The following is a 17,180-nucleotide window of genomic DNA, read 5'->3' as shown; positions in this document are numbered from 1 at the left end:
TTCTCTCCAAACTTTGAAAAAAGTATCTCTCCTGGCTGTAGCTGCTCTAGAGGATCCCTGCATGCTCGCCCAGATGGCCATCAGTGTGTGTATAGTATCAGTCCATAAACTGGCCATAAACTGGGACGGGTGAACCTGTGAACCCTCCATTGCCTCCGTACATTTGGCCCTTATGATTTCTAGAGACTCGGACCCATAAATTAGCTCGGTGCACTCTTTTTTGAATTTTAAAAAAACATCCATGCATGATTTAGCCCCTGCCTTTGAGATGACGGTTCTAATATTGCAGCCTTAAAAGGGGGGGGCCATCAGAGCGGTTAGTTCCCTCTCTCGTTCTTTTTTGGGTTTCAACTTCACCTCCATGGGAGAGAAGTGAACCCCGGTGCTTTTTATTGCATGCTGAGAGACCATATGCTTTGGATGATGGAGGAGTGTCTAGGACCCCGGAGCTAGGACTTGTGGATCTCCCATGGAGACACAACTATCTTTCAGTTGGACTTTTTGACAGTTAGACGGACATTGGGCCTTGCAATAGCAGTGATCCACTTGGGGCTGAAGGTTTAGCTCGTAGGTTATGCATTGGATGCTTCATCAGTATGTAGCCGGCTTGGTGTGGAGATTTCCTTCATAATGCAATGGGCCCTAAAGGAAGGCATCAAGCCTCTTATGCCTTTGGCATGCCCTCGCACAGACATTGACTACTCCCCTTTGCAAACCCCCGTCCAAATCACAGAAAACCACAATTGTCATCCAGGCTCCCACCCATAGGAGAGCCTTGTTCTCCACTCCCCCCCTCTCCATGAGTGCGATCATGGTGAGTTGGAAAGTGCACCAACTTCACAATCGTGCATGGCAACAACCATAACAGTATTGATACTTCGTCAAGAGCTGCAGAGGGCTGTGGTAGGATGGATAGTTGATTTTATTTTGATTCAAGAGCACATGTTTTCAATAGTAGACATTAGTTGTCAGTGTCACCTCTGCACAAGGAGAGACCCTGGCAGGTGTGGTCTCCTGCAATAGGTAGGAGTGGAGGGGTTTGAACTTCTGTTTCCTAGGCATTAGCTCCAAATGTGTTCGATCAAGGTGAGTTCATCCTAGGGCGAGCAAGGTGGATCAGCTTATGGATGGCTGACTCTAGGATTGAGATCTTAAATGTGTATGCATCGCCTTGTAAATAAAAATCAGCCTCCTTTTTGGAGACGGCTTATAGAGAGCCTCCCAAGTGTTGACTCAGGGGTTGTCAGAGATGCCCATGGCTAGAGGGGAACGTGGGAGCAGTTCATTTTCATGAATAGTGGTCGAGACCCATGGAGAGCTGCAAGTTTTCTAAACTTCTCAATAGTCCTTTGGCCATCAACTAAAGCGAATTGATAGCTTTTATATGGGGAACTGGGCAATGCATAGAGGCAGAGCCACCTATCTTTTGGCAGGTACAACAATGTCAGATCATTCCACATTTGTGCTCATTTATAGCATTGATGCTAAGGATTACCACAAAAGGGAGTCCAAATTCCAGATGCTTGTTTCAAGAGGAGGAGGTATAGTAGTCCGTGACAGAGACTTGCTTCAGGAGGAGAAGGTATAGTAGGAGCTAGAGTGGCCTCCTGGGTATGGTTGGGCTACTTGTGTGGTAGATGCAATCCAAAGGAATAGTGAGGAGTTCTAGTCCTCCCAAGCCTTTCATTGGCGACGTGGTCTCAAGAGCACGAGCAAGCACTGAGAAAGGATCTAGCTTCCATTGAGGGGCTTAGAGAGTAGGACATGGTCTCATAGTGGCTTGCAAACGATTATGAGAGCACGCGGCTCGACCTTAAGGCCACGCAGATCTATCGTGCTAAATTCTCATACCATTACTTCTTAGCAACTTTGGTTAGGATGACCACACAATTTTTTCACCTGGCTCCCATTCAATAGGGATACAACTTTGGTGGCTACACAATGCATGCAGACAGCTACACTTTTTTTTATTTAAAGAAAGGAACCTTCTATTAATGCTTGAAAGATTTCATACAAAACAGCAGCCCCAAAGGTGCTGCGTATGGGGAAAAACGGAAAAAGGCTGAAAGAAAAGACCGGCCTTTTCCAGAGAAACTCAGCTCACTGCCTAGGGGATCTCTGGTATTGGGGCTAATAGCTAGGTAGGGGGACTACAAGACCAACGAATCCCTCGCGGAGTGAAGATGTAGAAAAATCATGCAAGCCAAGCCTTGCAGAATCAAGCACGCCTCTCGATAGTCGCCCTAGATCCTCGAGTCCCATGCTCCCAAGTGGAGTGTAGTGTGTAGATGATATCCTGCCAGATGGCGACCAGGGTAGCTGAGGGTGGAACCGGGTGCTCACCCATCACGAGATTGCAACGAGCCACCCAAATGTTCCATGCAGTGATGCTGGCTACCACCTCTCAAACGTGGTCGTCCGGAGGACAAGGAGGAGCTAGGTTGTTAGGAGGGACTGCCTCATGGAGCGCTATCCTCTGAATGCTCTAACCCTGTATCCGGTAGGATCAGGAGATCTCATTAATCTTGAACGTGTGTCCTTCCTCCATCAACCAGGCTACCATCCCCAAGTGTAGTCCCTTTGAAGACTCTGCATACAGGTCATAATCCTAAGGGCTCCCATCCATATTCTCGCTGCGCTACGACAGCTCCAAAGGCAGTGCGGGATAGTCTCCAGGAGATCAGCGGAGCATCAATGGCATTGCCCCTCCACTCGCATCTGCTCCAACCACGGTTCAATGGGCAAGCCTCCGTGGGCGGCCAGCCAGAGGAAGTAGGATATCTTCCTCAGTCGCAAACTGGACCATAACCACGTCCAAAACCTCGAACACACATCCCGGGGCACTGTCTGGGTCACCCAATGCCTCTCCCTCGAGGGGGTCCACGTTGAAGAGTCCATCTGAATCCTCCCACCAATCCATGTGGTGTAGGAAAAGAAGGGAACCTCATCCACTTGCTCGGCTAGGCCGCCCCCCAGAAGCCCACTGGACCTCCCTCAAGGATCTACCCTCCCATAGCCAAAGGTGCCATCTCAGGGCATCCTGCTCTAAGATACTGGGAGGGTCAATGTGCCACTCCTTCCCCAAACGTCCCACCACTCTGATCATCTGCTATTGAATCCCATCAAGACTCCCATCCATCTCAGGGTCTCTCTCAGTGAGTGGCTGAAGTAGGCCTCTAGGTCCTACACAGAAGAAGCCGGGGTGCGTGCTGCCTCGCTGCATCATCATCCTCAAGGGACACCAGTCCGAGAAAACTGTCCCAACCATCTGTTGTCCCTCCATACTCAAAGTCCCTCCCACCAGGACTAAGAAATGGCTAGGTCAATCTCTCTCATCCGCTGCCCTGTCCCTTGCAGATGTGCTATGACGTCAAGTCTCGCCTCTGTCTCCATGGGTAATCTTCTCCATCTGCCAAAAGACCTGGCGGAACCTCCCACTGTGCCCAACCACCGTTGTCTGAGCATACGCCCCTCCTGATCTCTGATCTCTGGGTGTCACATAAGGGGCTGATGCTCAAACTCCTCTCTGCATCTGGGCGAAGCACAAATGAGATCCCCTTCTAGTCTCTACCAAACCCTATGGAGGCTCCTCATCAAGGGGGAACCCTTCCGTGTAAGGGGGGCCTCTGAGAAGATCCATCTGTGTGAAAGCTGCCACTGCCCGGAAGTGCGTGGGGTGTTCCTTAGAAGCCCTCACTGTAAGAGGAGCTTCCACGGCTCTGCACCTGGGGTGAGGCCGCGAACAACCAACTTGCCGAGGAGGGTTGTGCTCTGCATCTCTAGATCAATGATACCCAAGCCTCCCAGTGCCTGCGGCATGATCACTGTCTGCCTAGCGACTCGGGCTCTAGTGTTCCTCGTGCCGTCCGAACCTGTCCAAAGGAAGTTCGGAACCAACCGTCAGACCTGCCCAATGTATCCTCTGTGAAAGCACCAGTAGGAGGCGATATACCAGTGGCAAGAAGGACCTGGTTTGCCACTAAGGCACGACCTACTAGGGAGAGTTTGATCGAGCTCTAGTAGAGAAGCTTGCACCGAACACTCTCAAGGACCAGGGCAATCTGCTGCTTTGTTGTAATATCAATACCAACCTGGCATCCGAGGTATCTCGCTGTCTGGCCCTGCGGTATCCATCTGAAGCCAAAGTCACTCCCCCACTCATGAATCTCGTGTCTCCTCATAGCCTGTCAAGAAACCTATGGATTTTGTCCACTTGATCGATGCACCCGAGGCCTCACAGTAAATAGCCAAGGCGCCTCTGACTCTCTCCAAACTTGTTGTGGTGCCCTCAAAATACAAGGCCGTGTCATCTGCAAACTCCGAGTCAAGCAACTCCTCCTCCTATCTGATTGGGAGCCTTAACCCTGTGAGGCCCGCCACCTGTGATCTCAAGTAATAGCCCAACTAAGCCTCCGCCACAAACAAGAAGAGACTGTAATGCAATAAAGCTTCCAATGTTTTTCTTGTATTGTCTAATAATCGTTTCTTTTAAGAGAGCCACAGCCAGAGGCAGGATTTGTTTTTGAGGTGGGGGTTGTAAGGGTAGAGGTCAAAACTCTTCCCCTTCGATCAAGGAAGAAACCTAACACAGTGATAGCATGGCGATGTTATGGGTGTTTTACTTATCTAGCAGTCGTATGATGCTGAGTGCAGCATTTTTGTGTTTACTAATGTGCTGCCTTGGCGGACCAAGCAAGAGAGAGGAAAGGCCTCGCCAGTGTGTCCTCCGATAAGCATCTAACTAGAGCTCCCCACCTAAAGCGCAGAAACTCCTTTGACCCATCTAGACAGCTGCACTTAAACCCGTAGGAGATCCTTGAGATGACCACAAATGCCTACCGGTTGCCGCCATTGTTCCAGTCTAAGGAGGAGTCCCCCCAAGTGCTTCGAGCGCAAGAGACAATATGGGCCCATACGCGACAGTGATCTCTCAAATTATGAGTAGGCAGGTGGAGGCACCTTTCATCAATGAGGATCCTGCTTTTGGAGGCGCCTAGGGCAGGATGGATTGACACGTGCTTGGTTTCATACACAATCATGATATGGTCTTGTCTCAACATCTATAATTTAAATGAATGGATGATAATTTTATTGAATTTATGTCTAGAATGGCTCATTGAGACTCCCTTTTCTTTTGATACAAACAATAAATTTTTGTGTTATTTGAATGGAATAATATAATGTGTGAATAACATTTTGTTGACAGTTTCTAGATGTCTTACTCTTAAAACTTTGATGTATTCTTCCAAGCAATCTTCATACCATTGAGGAATCCTTATAATGCACCACTTTGATAGCCTTCAAATTTTTATAATTCCCAAAGATTCTAAAAGCTTTGAAGATTCCAACTAACCAATTTTCAATATTTTCACTAGTTATTGCTTATTGTATGGATATTTCAGGATTTGAAGAGTGAGGCACTCCGCCCACGTCATTGGGAGAAACTTATGAAGGAAACAGGAAAGAGCTTTGACATGGACCAGAAATCTTTTACATTGGCAAGTTTGTTTCGGATGGAGCTTCATAACTTTGGAAGTGTCATAAGGTATTGAATGGAGAAAATGTAGAAGAGTTTCAATGTTTCGTATTTCACGGTGTATCCATTGTGAACTTTTGTCAAAAACATGGAATGAAGGTGTTCTCCAAGTGTGCAAATTAAACTTATGCAGTCCACTGCTCGAGAGTCGTCCATTTCTTCAACTCATCCAGATCGCGGGTTCCTACTGCAGTCATGGGTTCAATTTTAAGGAGGCATGCAGCTTGTTGCCTCTCTTCTGGGATCATTTATAGTCGTGTAGCTCGTCGCCTCAATTTCTGACTCTTCAATGTTTCTTATTTCATGGTGTATCATTTGTGAACTATAATCAAAACCATGGAATAAAAGTGTTCTCCAAGTGAGATAATGCAAAAGTCTATCTCATGTTTCAGACGGCCTCCCATTATCGATTGTCAAATGGACCCCATTCAAGCAATCCTTGATTTCTTTCACTGACCATGAGAACCATCATCTTCTTCTCTTGCCTCGGACCCTGCACATATTGGGGCTAATGACATCCTAGTTCTGTTGTGACTAGTGATGCCCATGAGCATGCTCAAGTTGCAACCAACGATGCCCTCGACCCCAGCCTTGGACAACGCCATTGATGCAGTTTCTTCAAATTCGCTCCCAAGATCTATCCTTTGTCTAAGCAGCCCCTTCCACTTCAGTTCTTTTCTCTTCCCTCATTGATTGAGGGAAGGGTGTGGCTCTTGGCTCAAAGAAACTCTTCTCTCCCTGGTTGACCTTGGAGAGATGGAGGTTGTGCCCTCTACTCTCTTTTTTTTCCCGAGAAAAGGACTTCAATTAAGTATGAGAAAACCCCGTGAGAGCAAGCTCAGTGCGGACCCTATAAGGGGCAAACAAAAAGCTCCTCAAAATGAACAAGAAATAAACCAAGGCTGAGGCTGAAAGTGCCATCTCAACCCTGCAATGGACTTCGAGAAAAATGGGGAGCCCCTCCATTCCCTAAGGAATGTAGCCCTCCTTGCAGAGCTGCTAGTGAGGTCCCTTGCACGCTCGTCCAAATGGACATCTGTGTATGAAGTATCTATCCAAATAGCGGTCAAAGTGTGAGAAGGGTGGAGGATCCATTCAAGGCCTTTGTGCATTTGGCTCTCCAGATATGCCATGTTGAAATACTCGTGAGTATCTCCCAAAAAGAATCCACAGATGCATGGCCAGGCTTGAAGTCTGAGAAGGGAACATCATCCACAAAACACAACTCAACTAAATGTTGTCGTATCGAGAGAGCCCAAAAAAAGCTGTCTCTCTTAAAAGACCTAAGGCCCGAAAAGACAGAGCCAAGCTACTGAGCCCCAGGTCATAAAGGAAGGGAGTGGAGCAAACATACTGAAAATCTTGGCAATCCCCTTCCAAATGATCCTTGCACGACTCACATGGGGGTGGAGTGCTTTGCTTGGCTAGAGCGATAGTGCTTCTAGGCACACTTCCAGAATCCACCGATGAAAGGCTGGCTTTTTGATATGCCAGTGCGGTCGACTGCCATGTATGCAGCACCCTTTTGGGAGATGAGATCAACCGTATCATGCGGTTAGATTTCATCCAGCTCCGTACATCTCGGACTTGGGGAGGGGACCACCAGGAGCTCGCCACCAAGATCCAGTTCTACCGCGACCACTTCCTGAGGAGGGATTCATCATTAGACCTCAACACCTTGAGGACATAGGTGTCTCACATGCACTGAGGATTGCCATTGGATAGATACGAGTTTCATCCCACCAATTGAGGATCAAGGCAGGGATTGGGGAGAGCTATAGGTATATCTAGAGAGCAGAGGATCTACATGCTATGTGCAATGGGGGCAGTTGAAACAGAGGAGTATTTTCTTTGTACTTGCCTAGCCTACTACGAGATCCGAGGTGCTACCACTGTTTCTAGCTGGAGGAGAGTGGCTTCGGCCCACTATCATGACTGATCCATTTCCATGACCAGATCTGCATTGGGATCTATCTGATGGAGATGCGCCGGTAGGGAGTATTGAGGCTGATTACGCACATGATCGTGGAGTCCATGCACATTCCAACTCACCACTGTCAAGCTCATGAGGAAGATGCCGAAGAGAACAAAGCTCACCTATGTGTGGGAGCTTGTTTTAAGAATTTGGACTTTTGCAATTTTGAAGGGGGATTGGAGGGAGGGTAGTCTGTGTCCATGCGCCTACGAACCAAAGTAGCCACCGGCTCTGCCCCCACCTTCCAATCCCGTTGCATTATGAAGACGAAATCTGCCCCAAACGCCTCTTCACACTACGGTAGCCTCTAATGTTGCTGCATTGGATGAATCTTTGCTTCCTGTGGCAGTCGGATCACTCCTACTACCAGCAGTCCTGAGCTCATTCTCTCTGGCGTGAAACCAAACTAGTAGAAAGCGGACGAGCCATAGGCAAGCCACATAGCCCATACGGCCCCATCCATCATACAAGAGAGCTGCTCCTCTATCATGTCATCAAACATCTCCGGCTTCCACCTCTCCTCTCTTGTGGAGGCAAACTCCATACCCCAAAAAGGATGCATGCGGGATCCAATCACATTGAATGAACCCCCCTTTCGGGGCTATAGAATCAGAACTGTTAGTTCGAGAGACGAAGAAGCCCAAAAGGGAGGTTGCCTCCCTTCCTTGGAGCTGAACGATCAGCAAGGGGGGGGATGAGAGCCGCCACGAAGCTCCCCCAGTCCCTTACGTTTTCAAAGGTGGTGGGCTGGCGACCGAGTAGCCCCGTGGGCTCAGCAGGTCGGGTAGAATGGGTGGCGCAAATCCAAAGGCGGGGGGGGGGGAACATCCAATGGCAGGGGCAAAACGGCCATTCGCGCTACTGCGCGAGCCACAAGGAGGCTAAACACCGGACTAGGCAATGGGAGAAACCAAGGCAAGGGCATGGGGGTGTGGAGCAAAGGGACAAAGGGTGGAGCGAGAAGAGGCGATAGGCGAAGGTGTGACAAATGGAAGGAGGGGGAATAGCAAGCTAGCAGGAGACGCAACCCTCTATCTTTGATTTTGATACAAACTTCTATTCTTGTGAGTGATCTTTCATATTCATATTGCATGAGAATTACAAGAGTTGTGGATGGTTAAGTCGTTTTGATATCATTTTACTGATTGAGAAAGAAAAGAAAGAATGATGTATTAACGTTCGTGGGAGGCCTCACAGGCCTATGGGACAACGTGCATAAAAAAAAGTAGACTCATACAAGCCTCCGAGGGCTGGAGCAAAGGGCGCGCTAGGGCCCTTGCTGAGTACTAATCTATACTAGAAAAATCAAAATGATAGTAATCAGTCAAGTACAAACTAATCAAGTAAGTCACATGGAGCTGGGACTTAGAAACCAAAGCCCGGTACAGTGATGGCTCTTTGGCGAGCTGTGAAAATATCTCGTATCTCCGTCTGTCAAGTTGTCTCATGCACTGTTGGGGGGGGGGGGGGGGGGGGGGGGGACACTGTCTCCTCGATCTCTAAACTCTCTGGGCTATTTCCAAAGTGACCCCTCGTCTCTATCGATCTCCCTTGAGGAAAGCTGTGATAGGTCATAGAATGTGCTCTGGGCACTCTCTATCTCGCGCATGGTCTCTACATCCCTCTCTCGATGGCACCGTGTCGGCTCTCTCAGTTGATCCAAGCTACACTCATATCAGCTAGCTCCTCCTCCCCTACTCCGCTGTGTCCTGGAGTTGACTCAAATGTGTAGAATTTGTGACCGTTGTGTCTGGTCAGCCTCTATGTCATGTGGTCTAGCTGCCTCCTGCTGCTCTTTGATCTGTCGCAGTAGTTTCTCTATCCGATTCTTTGCCAGAAGTTGTAGCAGCGAGCAATGGTAGGTAGGTCAATTGACCTCCTATTGGTCCAGGAGCATATGTTCACAATGGCCGATATTGCGAAACTACACCACTTCCTCCTGATATTGCGAGACGACACCACCCTCGGTAGTGCGGATGGTCCTTTATGTGGGATGATGATCATAGGCAGGCCAGTGTGAATGGGCCTTCATGTGAGAGGTCTCATGATAAATGTACTCTCATGATAGGGGTCTGAAACGTATACGTACCAGCATGCAGGCAGCACCGGCCGACCTTTTGGAGACGGCTGACCGAGTGCCTCCCAGATGTCGACTCGTGGATTGTAGGAGGTGACTTCAACAATCTCGAGTTTGCGGAGGATAAACAAGGAGGGACCTCGTTCTCTGAGATGCTGACTGCAGAGGAGTACCTGGGAACAGTTTTGTTTGCGATTAGTGGCCGTGACCCCTAGTGGGAGGCAGAGCTCACCAACACTCCAGGCAGCCTACACTTTTCCTTTGGGCAGAGGAGACATAACGGGCTACTGGAGCGCCTAGACTATTTTTATGTTGGGGATTGGGATTTCCTCAGAGGGGGATCTACTCGCGTCTTCTATTAATACACTTTTTCTTTGGGTAGAAGGGAATCTACACTTTTCCTTTGGGCAGAGGAGACATAACGGGCCACTGGAGCGCCTGGACCGTTTTTATGTTGGGGACTGGGCTTTACTCAAAGGGGCTTTTTTTGCAAAGAAAGGAATCTTCTATTAATGCTTGAAAGACTTCATACAAAACAGCATCCTCAAAGGTGCTGAGTATGGAAAAAACCGAAAAAGGTTGAAAGAAGAAAGCCAAAGAAACCCAACTCACTGCCTAGGGAATCGCTGGTACTGGGGCTAACAGCCAAGTGGGGGGACTATACAACCAACAAATCCCTCACGGATTGAATATGTAGAAAACTCCTGCAGGACAAGCCTTGCAGAAACATGCACGCCTCGCGACAGTCGCCCTAAAGCCCGGGATCCCACGCTCCCAGGTGGAGCTCAAGGTAGCCGAGGGTGGAACCGGATGTCCACCCATCACCAGACTACAACGAGCAACCCAAATATTCCACGACGTGATACAGGCTACTACCTCCCACACTCTATCCTCTGGAGGGGAATGAGGATCCAGGCTATCAGAAGGGACCGCCGCCTCATGGAGCTCTATCCTTTGAATGCTTTGACCCTATATTTGGTAGCTGGAGAGACCTCATCAATCTGGAACGTGTGACTTCCCTCAGTCAACCAGGCCACCAAACCCCAGTGTAGTCCCTCTGAAGGCTCTGCATGCGTGAGGGCTCCCATCTAGATCCTCTCTACACTGGGATTGTCTCCAGAACTCCAGCAGAGCAGTCCTCCACATGCATGTGCTCCAACCACGGGCCTGTGGGCAAGCCTCCGTGGGCGGCCAGCCAGAAAAAGTAGGAGATCTTCTGCGGCCGCAAACTGGACCATAGGCGCGTCCAAAACGTGGAACAAACCTCTTGGGGCACAATCTAGGCCATCCAATGCTTCTCCCTCGAAGGGGTCCATGTTGAAGAGTCCATCTGAGGCCTCCTGCCAATCCGAGTGGTATAGGAAAAGAAGGGCACCTTGTCCACCTGCTCGGTGAGGCCGATCCTGGAAGACTAAAACCACTCTCTCGGATTCCCGACTGAACCTCCCTCAGGGGGCCCACCTTCCCTAAGCCAGAGGCGCCATGTGGGGGCATCCTGCTCTAGGATGCTGAGAGAATCAATGTGCCACTCCTTCCCCAATCGGCCCACGACACTAATCATCTGCCAATGAATCCCATCCAGCAAACTCTCGTCCATCTCTAGGTCTCTCTCAGTGAGTGCTTGAAGTAGGTCTCCAGACCCTACACGAAAGAAACCAGGCTGCTTGTTGCCTCGTTGAATCATCCTCAAGGCCACCTATAAGCATCTGACTAGAGATCCCCATATAGGGTGCAGAGACTCCTCTAATCAGGGGATATCTTGCATGCGAGCTTTTCCATATTTTTACAATCATTTTTTGAGTTGTGAATGAAAAACATGAAAAGGAACACTAAAAACGTGCACTTTTGTGAGCTTAAGGGTCTTATTGCTATCTTTACCTGAGCCTCAAAGTAAGAATTTTGTGTAGTGAACAAAAAAGAAATGAAATTGGGGGACCGACGAAGCTCCTTCTACCAAATTTCCTATGAAACAACTTTCTACAACTCACTAAATTTTTGCTATCCATATGATTGATCCATTTTGTACACAAAATGATCAAGGAACAACTAATTAATATGATAGTAAGGATAATGCACAAGAGTAAATTTTTTAATAATACAACCAATAAATCATTGATCACCTTATAACCATTACGCACACCAATTATGGATCACCTTCATGTCACCATGAGCAAGAATAAACTTGTGTGATGGAGCCCCCAGAGCTGAGCTAGGGATTGCGTTGGCATAGCCCTTGGCCAAGCTTTGGGGCTCCTTTTTTTGGTCTTTGTTTAGGACAATCTCCCCCTTCACGTGAAGCTAATAAAGATGCCCTTTTAGTATCATTGCTACTTCATACTTCCATTGCACTACCTCATGCTTCCACTGCTGATTGGATCAGTGCTGCCTCCTACTTCTAATGATACTAAATCCTACTTAGGTTGTTACTGCATAGTGCTCCTATCTGTCCGGCCTCATGCTCCCATTATTGTTTTACTTATGTTGTCATTTCTAAATACCTAAGCCTTGCTTCTAAACACATATAGGTCTATCATCCCATGGGCTTTACACAGGGACCCTCGACCCTTATCTCCCACATATAGGTCTATCATCCCATAGGCTTTACACAGGGACCCTCGACCCTTATCTCCCACATCCATTAAGTATCACAGCATCAGCACATTTCATTGGATGGGTATAGTACAGACACTCTTGCATCTTTCAATGTAGAATATCAAATTATAGTATCTGTTTTGTTGCTTTCTATCTTTATAATCCTTTTCTAAGCAATGCTAACCATTGACGTGTCATTTTATTTTCTTCCCTGCATCAGTTTATATTCTGAACCTAGGAGCAAAAATTTGCTAGCAAATAATGTGTCTGTTTTGATTCTCTTCACCCAAACAAACATAGCAATAAAACCCCATTTTCCACAAATTTGACTGAAATAATTCATGTTTAAAACCCTTGGTTTTATCATGCAGTGAAATCACCAATGCTGCTACCAAGGAGCTGAACATAGAGTTGGAGTTGAAGAAGATGACAGACACTTGGAAGGAACAACAATTTGAGGTTTGCAAGTATTCTAAAGATGGACAAGATAAAGGATGGGTTCTGAAATCAACTGACCAAGTGGTTTTAGTATTGGAGGATATGGCACTCAACTTGCAAAGCATGACAAGCTCTCGGTTTGTTCATCCATTCCTGGATGATGTAAATTTTTGGGAAAAGAAGCTTAGCCTCATGGGAGAAGTGATTGACATTTGGATGCAGGTACGAGCTAATGTTCTATAATATTAGTGGTTCTAATTGCCCAGGTCTTTGCTTGGCCTCTGTCATTGTTGTTCAGAGCTCAGAAGTGGTTGTTTGAATCTATGTCTTGTGGCATTTAACTATTTTCAATACTTCTGGCTAAAAAGCCAAACCTGGGTAGTAACAACGTTTTGTTTAGTATAAAATATTGATGAAGGATGCTACATTTAACGAAAACAAGGTTTATCAGCAGCCATGATTCCTACCTAAAGTAGGAATTATCAAACTTTGTTAAAGAGCGCCTGGTACTATAAAAAATGGGACTTCAAAGCTAGAAATTTCTCAAAGTAGTACAGGTCAAGTTACAGGCGAGAAAGTAATTCTTGTTTTTTTGAAAAAAAATAAACTATATCATTCCAAACAAAGGGCTTTTGGCCATCTTCTTGGGCTTCAAATATGTCTTGGATGTCATGCTCCTGCATTACATCGTCTCTTCTAATGCTATACTTTTGCTAGCTCCTTCCCACCACCTCTCTTCCCACCCCTTCCACATGTGTCCTTTCCCTTTGCCCTGCTCTTCCCTCTCCCCTCCTATTTGAGGTTCAACTTCCTCCCTGTTATCTTCGCTATCCCACCTCTTGCTGCACGTCATGCCTTTTGCTCCCTTCTACTCTTTCTTCCTATCATGTCCCTCTATTACTCCTTTTTGCTAGCTCCTAGTGTTAGAACATGAAGTCAAGTTGAGTTAGTATAGTGTGTTCTAGTGAGTTCTAGTGTGAGTTTTAGTCTAGCGTGTCCTATGGATGCCACGTCTCACATTGGGAGTTATCCCATATGCATTGTATTCATATGTGGGTGAGTGCTCTATATAAGATCTGTACTTGTCACTTGTCACATCAATCAAGTATCAAGCCTACAAGCTCTTTGGGCTACATGTGAGTATTTTCATTTTGGTTCATTGCTCTTGTCACTTCATTTCCATTTCATTATGTCTCTCTCTCTCTTTGAGTATCACTATCTCTCTTCCTAGCCCACCCTTTCTCTCTCTCCCTCTCCACCATGTGCCTTCACCTAGGCTAGAGGCTGGCCCTTCTCTGGGATCCTTCCCACCACTTGCACATGTGTCCTCCCCCTCTTCCCTGCTCTTCCCTCTCCTCTCCTATTTGGGGTTCAACTTCCTCCCCGTCATCTTTGCTATCTCACCTCCTGCTGCACGTCATGCCTTTTGCTCCCTTCTACTCTTTCTTCCTATCATGTCCCTCTGCCACTCTTTTTGCCAGCTCCTAAGCTAAAGGCCGGCCCTTCTCTGAGCTGTTCACGGGACCTTTTGTGCTTTGTCTCTCTTGCTGCCCATCTCAGGCTCCTTTCACCTGCGTGTGGCTATTTTGGGAACCTAGCTAGGCCTTTTTGTAGATTAGGACTCCCCATTTGACCTCTCACAGCCCCCCTCCCACCCCCAAACAATCAGGTGGCGCCCTTGCAGGCTTCCTAGATAGTTGGCTGACCTTCAGACTTCGGGAAGCTAAGGCTACTTAGAGCTTGAGCCCTTGTGGGTTCGCCTTCCACCCCCTCTCCCCTTCTTCTCTTCCTTATTTCCCCATCCCTCTTGTTTCTAGTCTTCCTTGTACTTTTTCCCTAACTCATGTGCTTTTCCCTCTCCCATTTTTCCCTTAAACATTTTCCATTTTTCCCTTTTGCCCGTTCCCTCTCTTCCTTTATACTATACTCTTGATCTAGCAAAATATGCATATGGTCCCTTGCTGCAGCAACAAGGTGCTCCTAAATCCAAGCATTTGTAGGCCTTTTTTGCTCCTCTATAGGGCTACTGCTAACTGGGGACGAAGCCCCATATTTTGAGGATCTCATGTATCTTGTTTTTTTTTTTTTGCAAAAAAGAGACTTCTATTAAGTATTAAAGAAAACCGTTAGAGCAAGCTCCATACGGGAATACGCGATACACCATGCAATGCATGAAAATCTCAAGAGCCAAAAACAAAGGATTGGGGCTGATAGTGCCATCTCAATCCGGTAGCAACCTCCGAGAAAAAGGGAGAACCCCTCCAAACTCGAAGAAATACAGTCCTCCTAGAAGAGGCGGGGCCCTGCATGCTAGCCCATATGGCTATCAAAGTGTGAACCGTGTCACTCCAAATACCCGTGAACACCTGTGATGGGTGTATCTGGGTGTCATCCAAGGCCTCTGTGCATCTAGCTCTCCAAATGTGCCAAGAGGAAATGCTAGCCAAAATCTCCCAAGAGGTGTCCACTGAAATGTGAAGCTCTGAAAGGAATATGTGGTACATCCTAAAGAGAGCAGGGCTCTATCACTTGCCAACGGATCGAGAGTGCCCATGAAAAAGGCTCACCCTCATAAAACACCTTGGGCCCGGTAAGGGATAACCATGCGACCGAGCCCCAAGTCATGAAGAAAGGGGAAGTATGAAAAATGCTGAGTATCCGAGCAACTCCTTTCCAAACAATTCTCGCTTGATTGCAGTCCCAAAGGCAATGTCACACTAACTCCTCTGCAGAATGACAGCGAGGGCAAGTGGGATTAGCCCCAAATCGTGATCTCAACAGGTTCACTACAATCCCTTCATGAATAGAAAGCCAAAAGAAAAGAGTGATCTTTCTATTTTTGAGGGATTTCCAGAGCCTCCTCCAGAAATTCCTACGCAAATCTGCGGTGATGAAGAAGCTATCCCAATGGGGGGCTCTGGAGCCTCTACTGCTCAGCTGAAATCTCTTGGCATTACCAACCGTGAAACGAGATCCCAGGGCCAAGAGTAGAGGGTCGGGGTCTAAGTACCACTGCAAGCCCGCTCCATGGTCCACAAAACCAACAATCCTAACAGGCTGAAAGGCAACCTCTAGAAGAATATCATCTGTGGATCTAGAGAGTATACCTCCATCTCCAACATCAAAGACTAGAGCATCCTTCCCGAGATCTCACTTGTAGAGGAACTGCTGTCCTCGAAAAAGCTCCCATCCAAGTGGTGGAAGTAATAGGCATTTCATTTGTCCATTCCACCGGGATGGCTGCATCTATCTGTTGAATCCTCCGTGCTACCCCTCTGAGGTGACTCACGGACTGTAGCCTCTGATCCTCAGGTAGTAGCCTGATAAAAGCCTTCCAAGTGCCTACTGTGTAGGCGGGGCCTCTCTCCCATCTAGACCACTGCATATAATGGGAAGTGCCCAGTGGCCTGCCATGCTCATCAAGTATACTATCATTCCAAATGATCGGCTGCCTATCAATCTCTTCAAGGGTAGAGGGCGGAACCCTTCGAAGAGTGTTCCTGAAGCTCCCCCAAGCTTTTAGGATGGCAGTCATGAGAGGAGAGGCAGGAGACCTAAGAGAGGCGGAAGTAAAAATCCAGTGAGGGTTGTCCACCCAATCATCTCCCAAGGTAGGTGTGCAAGCCTGAATGCGTCCAAAAAAGAAATCCTTCCAAGGTTCTTGTCCAAGCATGAGTCCCCTCACCACCACCTTACAAAGCAATGCCCTGCACTGCAAGTCCGGGTCAATGATATTAAGGCCCCCTTCCCATGTAGGGAGAATAATGGTCTCCCAGGCCACCCTCGCTGCAACATCTGCCATGCCATCAAGTCCACTCCATAAAAAATTCCTAACTGGTCTAATTAGCTGAGTGATGCAATCCCTAGAATGGCACCAGCAAGAACACACAAACCAGGCAGTGGCCAAGAGAACCTGGTTCACTACCACAACTCTAGAGGCAAGGTCGAGTTTGGTTGAGCTCCAAAAAAGGAGCTTTTTTCTTATACTTTCTAGTACTGGGGCAAACTACTATAATGGAGAGATGCCAAATCCTACCTGGCATCCCAAATATATGACAGGAACACCCCTCTGAATCCAGGAAAAGCCAATGTCAACTCCCCATCCTGGAGTGTCCTCATCACTGATCCAAAAGCCAAAGGATTTATGCCAATTAATGTGTGCCCCTGCAGCTGAGCAAGAAATATCCAAGGCTGTCCAGAAAGAATCAAGTGACTGCGAAGAGGCCTCAATAAAAATAGCAGTGTCATCAGCCAACTCACAGACCAGAAGCTCTTGCTCTTGTCTCAATGGCAATCTCAACCCATAAAGCTCAGCCTGAGATCTAAGGAAGATACTCATAGCTTCTGCCACAAAAAGAAAGAGGAAGGGGGCTAAAGGGCATCCCTGACGAACTGATCTAGAAATCTGAAACCTATCACCCCTTATCCCTCCAATCAAGACCTGGCTGTGGGCTGATCTGTAAAGGGAGGCCACCCCTCTAATCCATGCATCTGAAAATCGAAATCATAGAAGAGTGCCCTCAAGAAAACCCCAATCTACTCTGTCATAGGCTTTCTCAAAG

At 47.5% G+C, this 17,180-nt stretch overlaps 1 protein-coding gene across 1 annotated transcript in view; it reads left to right on the top strand.

The window, feature by feature from the left end:
• LOC147900632 (dynein-1-alpha heavy chain, flagellar inner arm I1 complex-like) overlaps nucleotides 1-17,180 on the top strand; it is a 714,561-nt gene that overhangs the window by 355,961 nt on the left and 341,420 nt on the right. Inside the window, exons 27-28 of the mRNA XM_087375690.1 lie at nucleotides 5,403-5,545; nucleotides 12,552-12,840. Of these exons, the coding sequence (XP_087231816.1) occupies nucleotides 5,403-5,545; nucleotides 12,552-12,840 (432 nt within the window). The remainder of the gene's footprint in view (nucleotides 1-5,402; nucleotides 5,546-12,551; nucleotides 12,841-17,180) is intronic.

This window comes from Dipteris shenzhenensis, chromosome 6 (assembly GCF_047967505.1).
Source record: "Dipteris shenzhenensis isolate YYH24624 ecotype China chromosome 6, Dip_SZ_1.0, whole genome shotgun sequence".
Lineage (NCBI taxonomy): Eukaryota > Viridiplantae > Streptophyta > Polypodiopsida > Gleicheniales > Dipteridaceae > Dipteris > Dipteris shenzhenensis.
The sequence above is the reverse complement of the archived record's forward strand: the minus strand, read 5'-3'. Positions and strand labels throughout refer to the sequence as shown.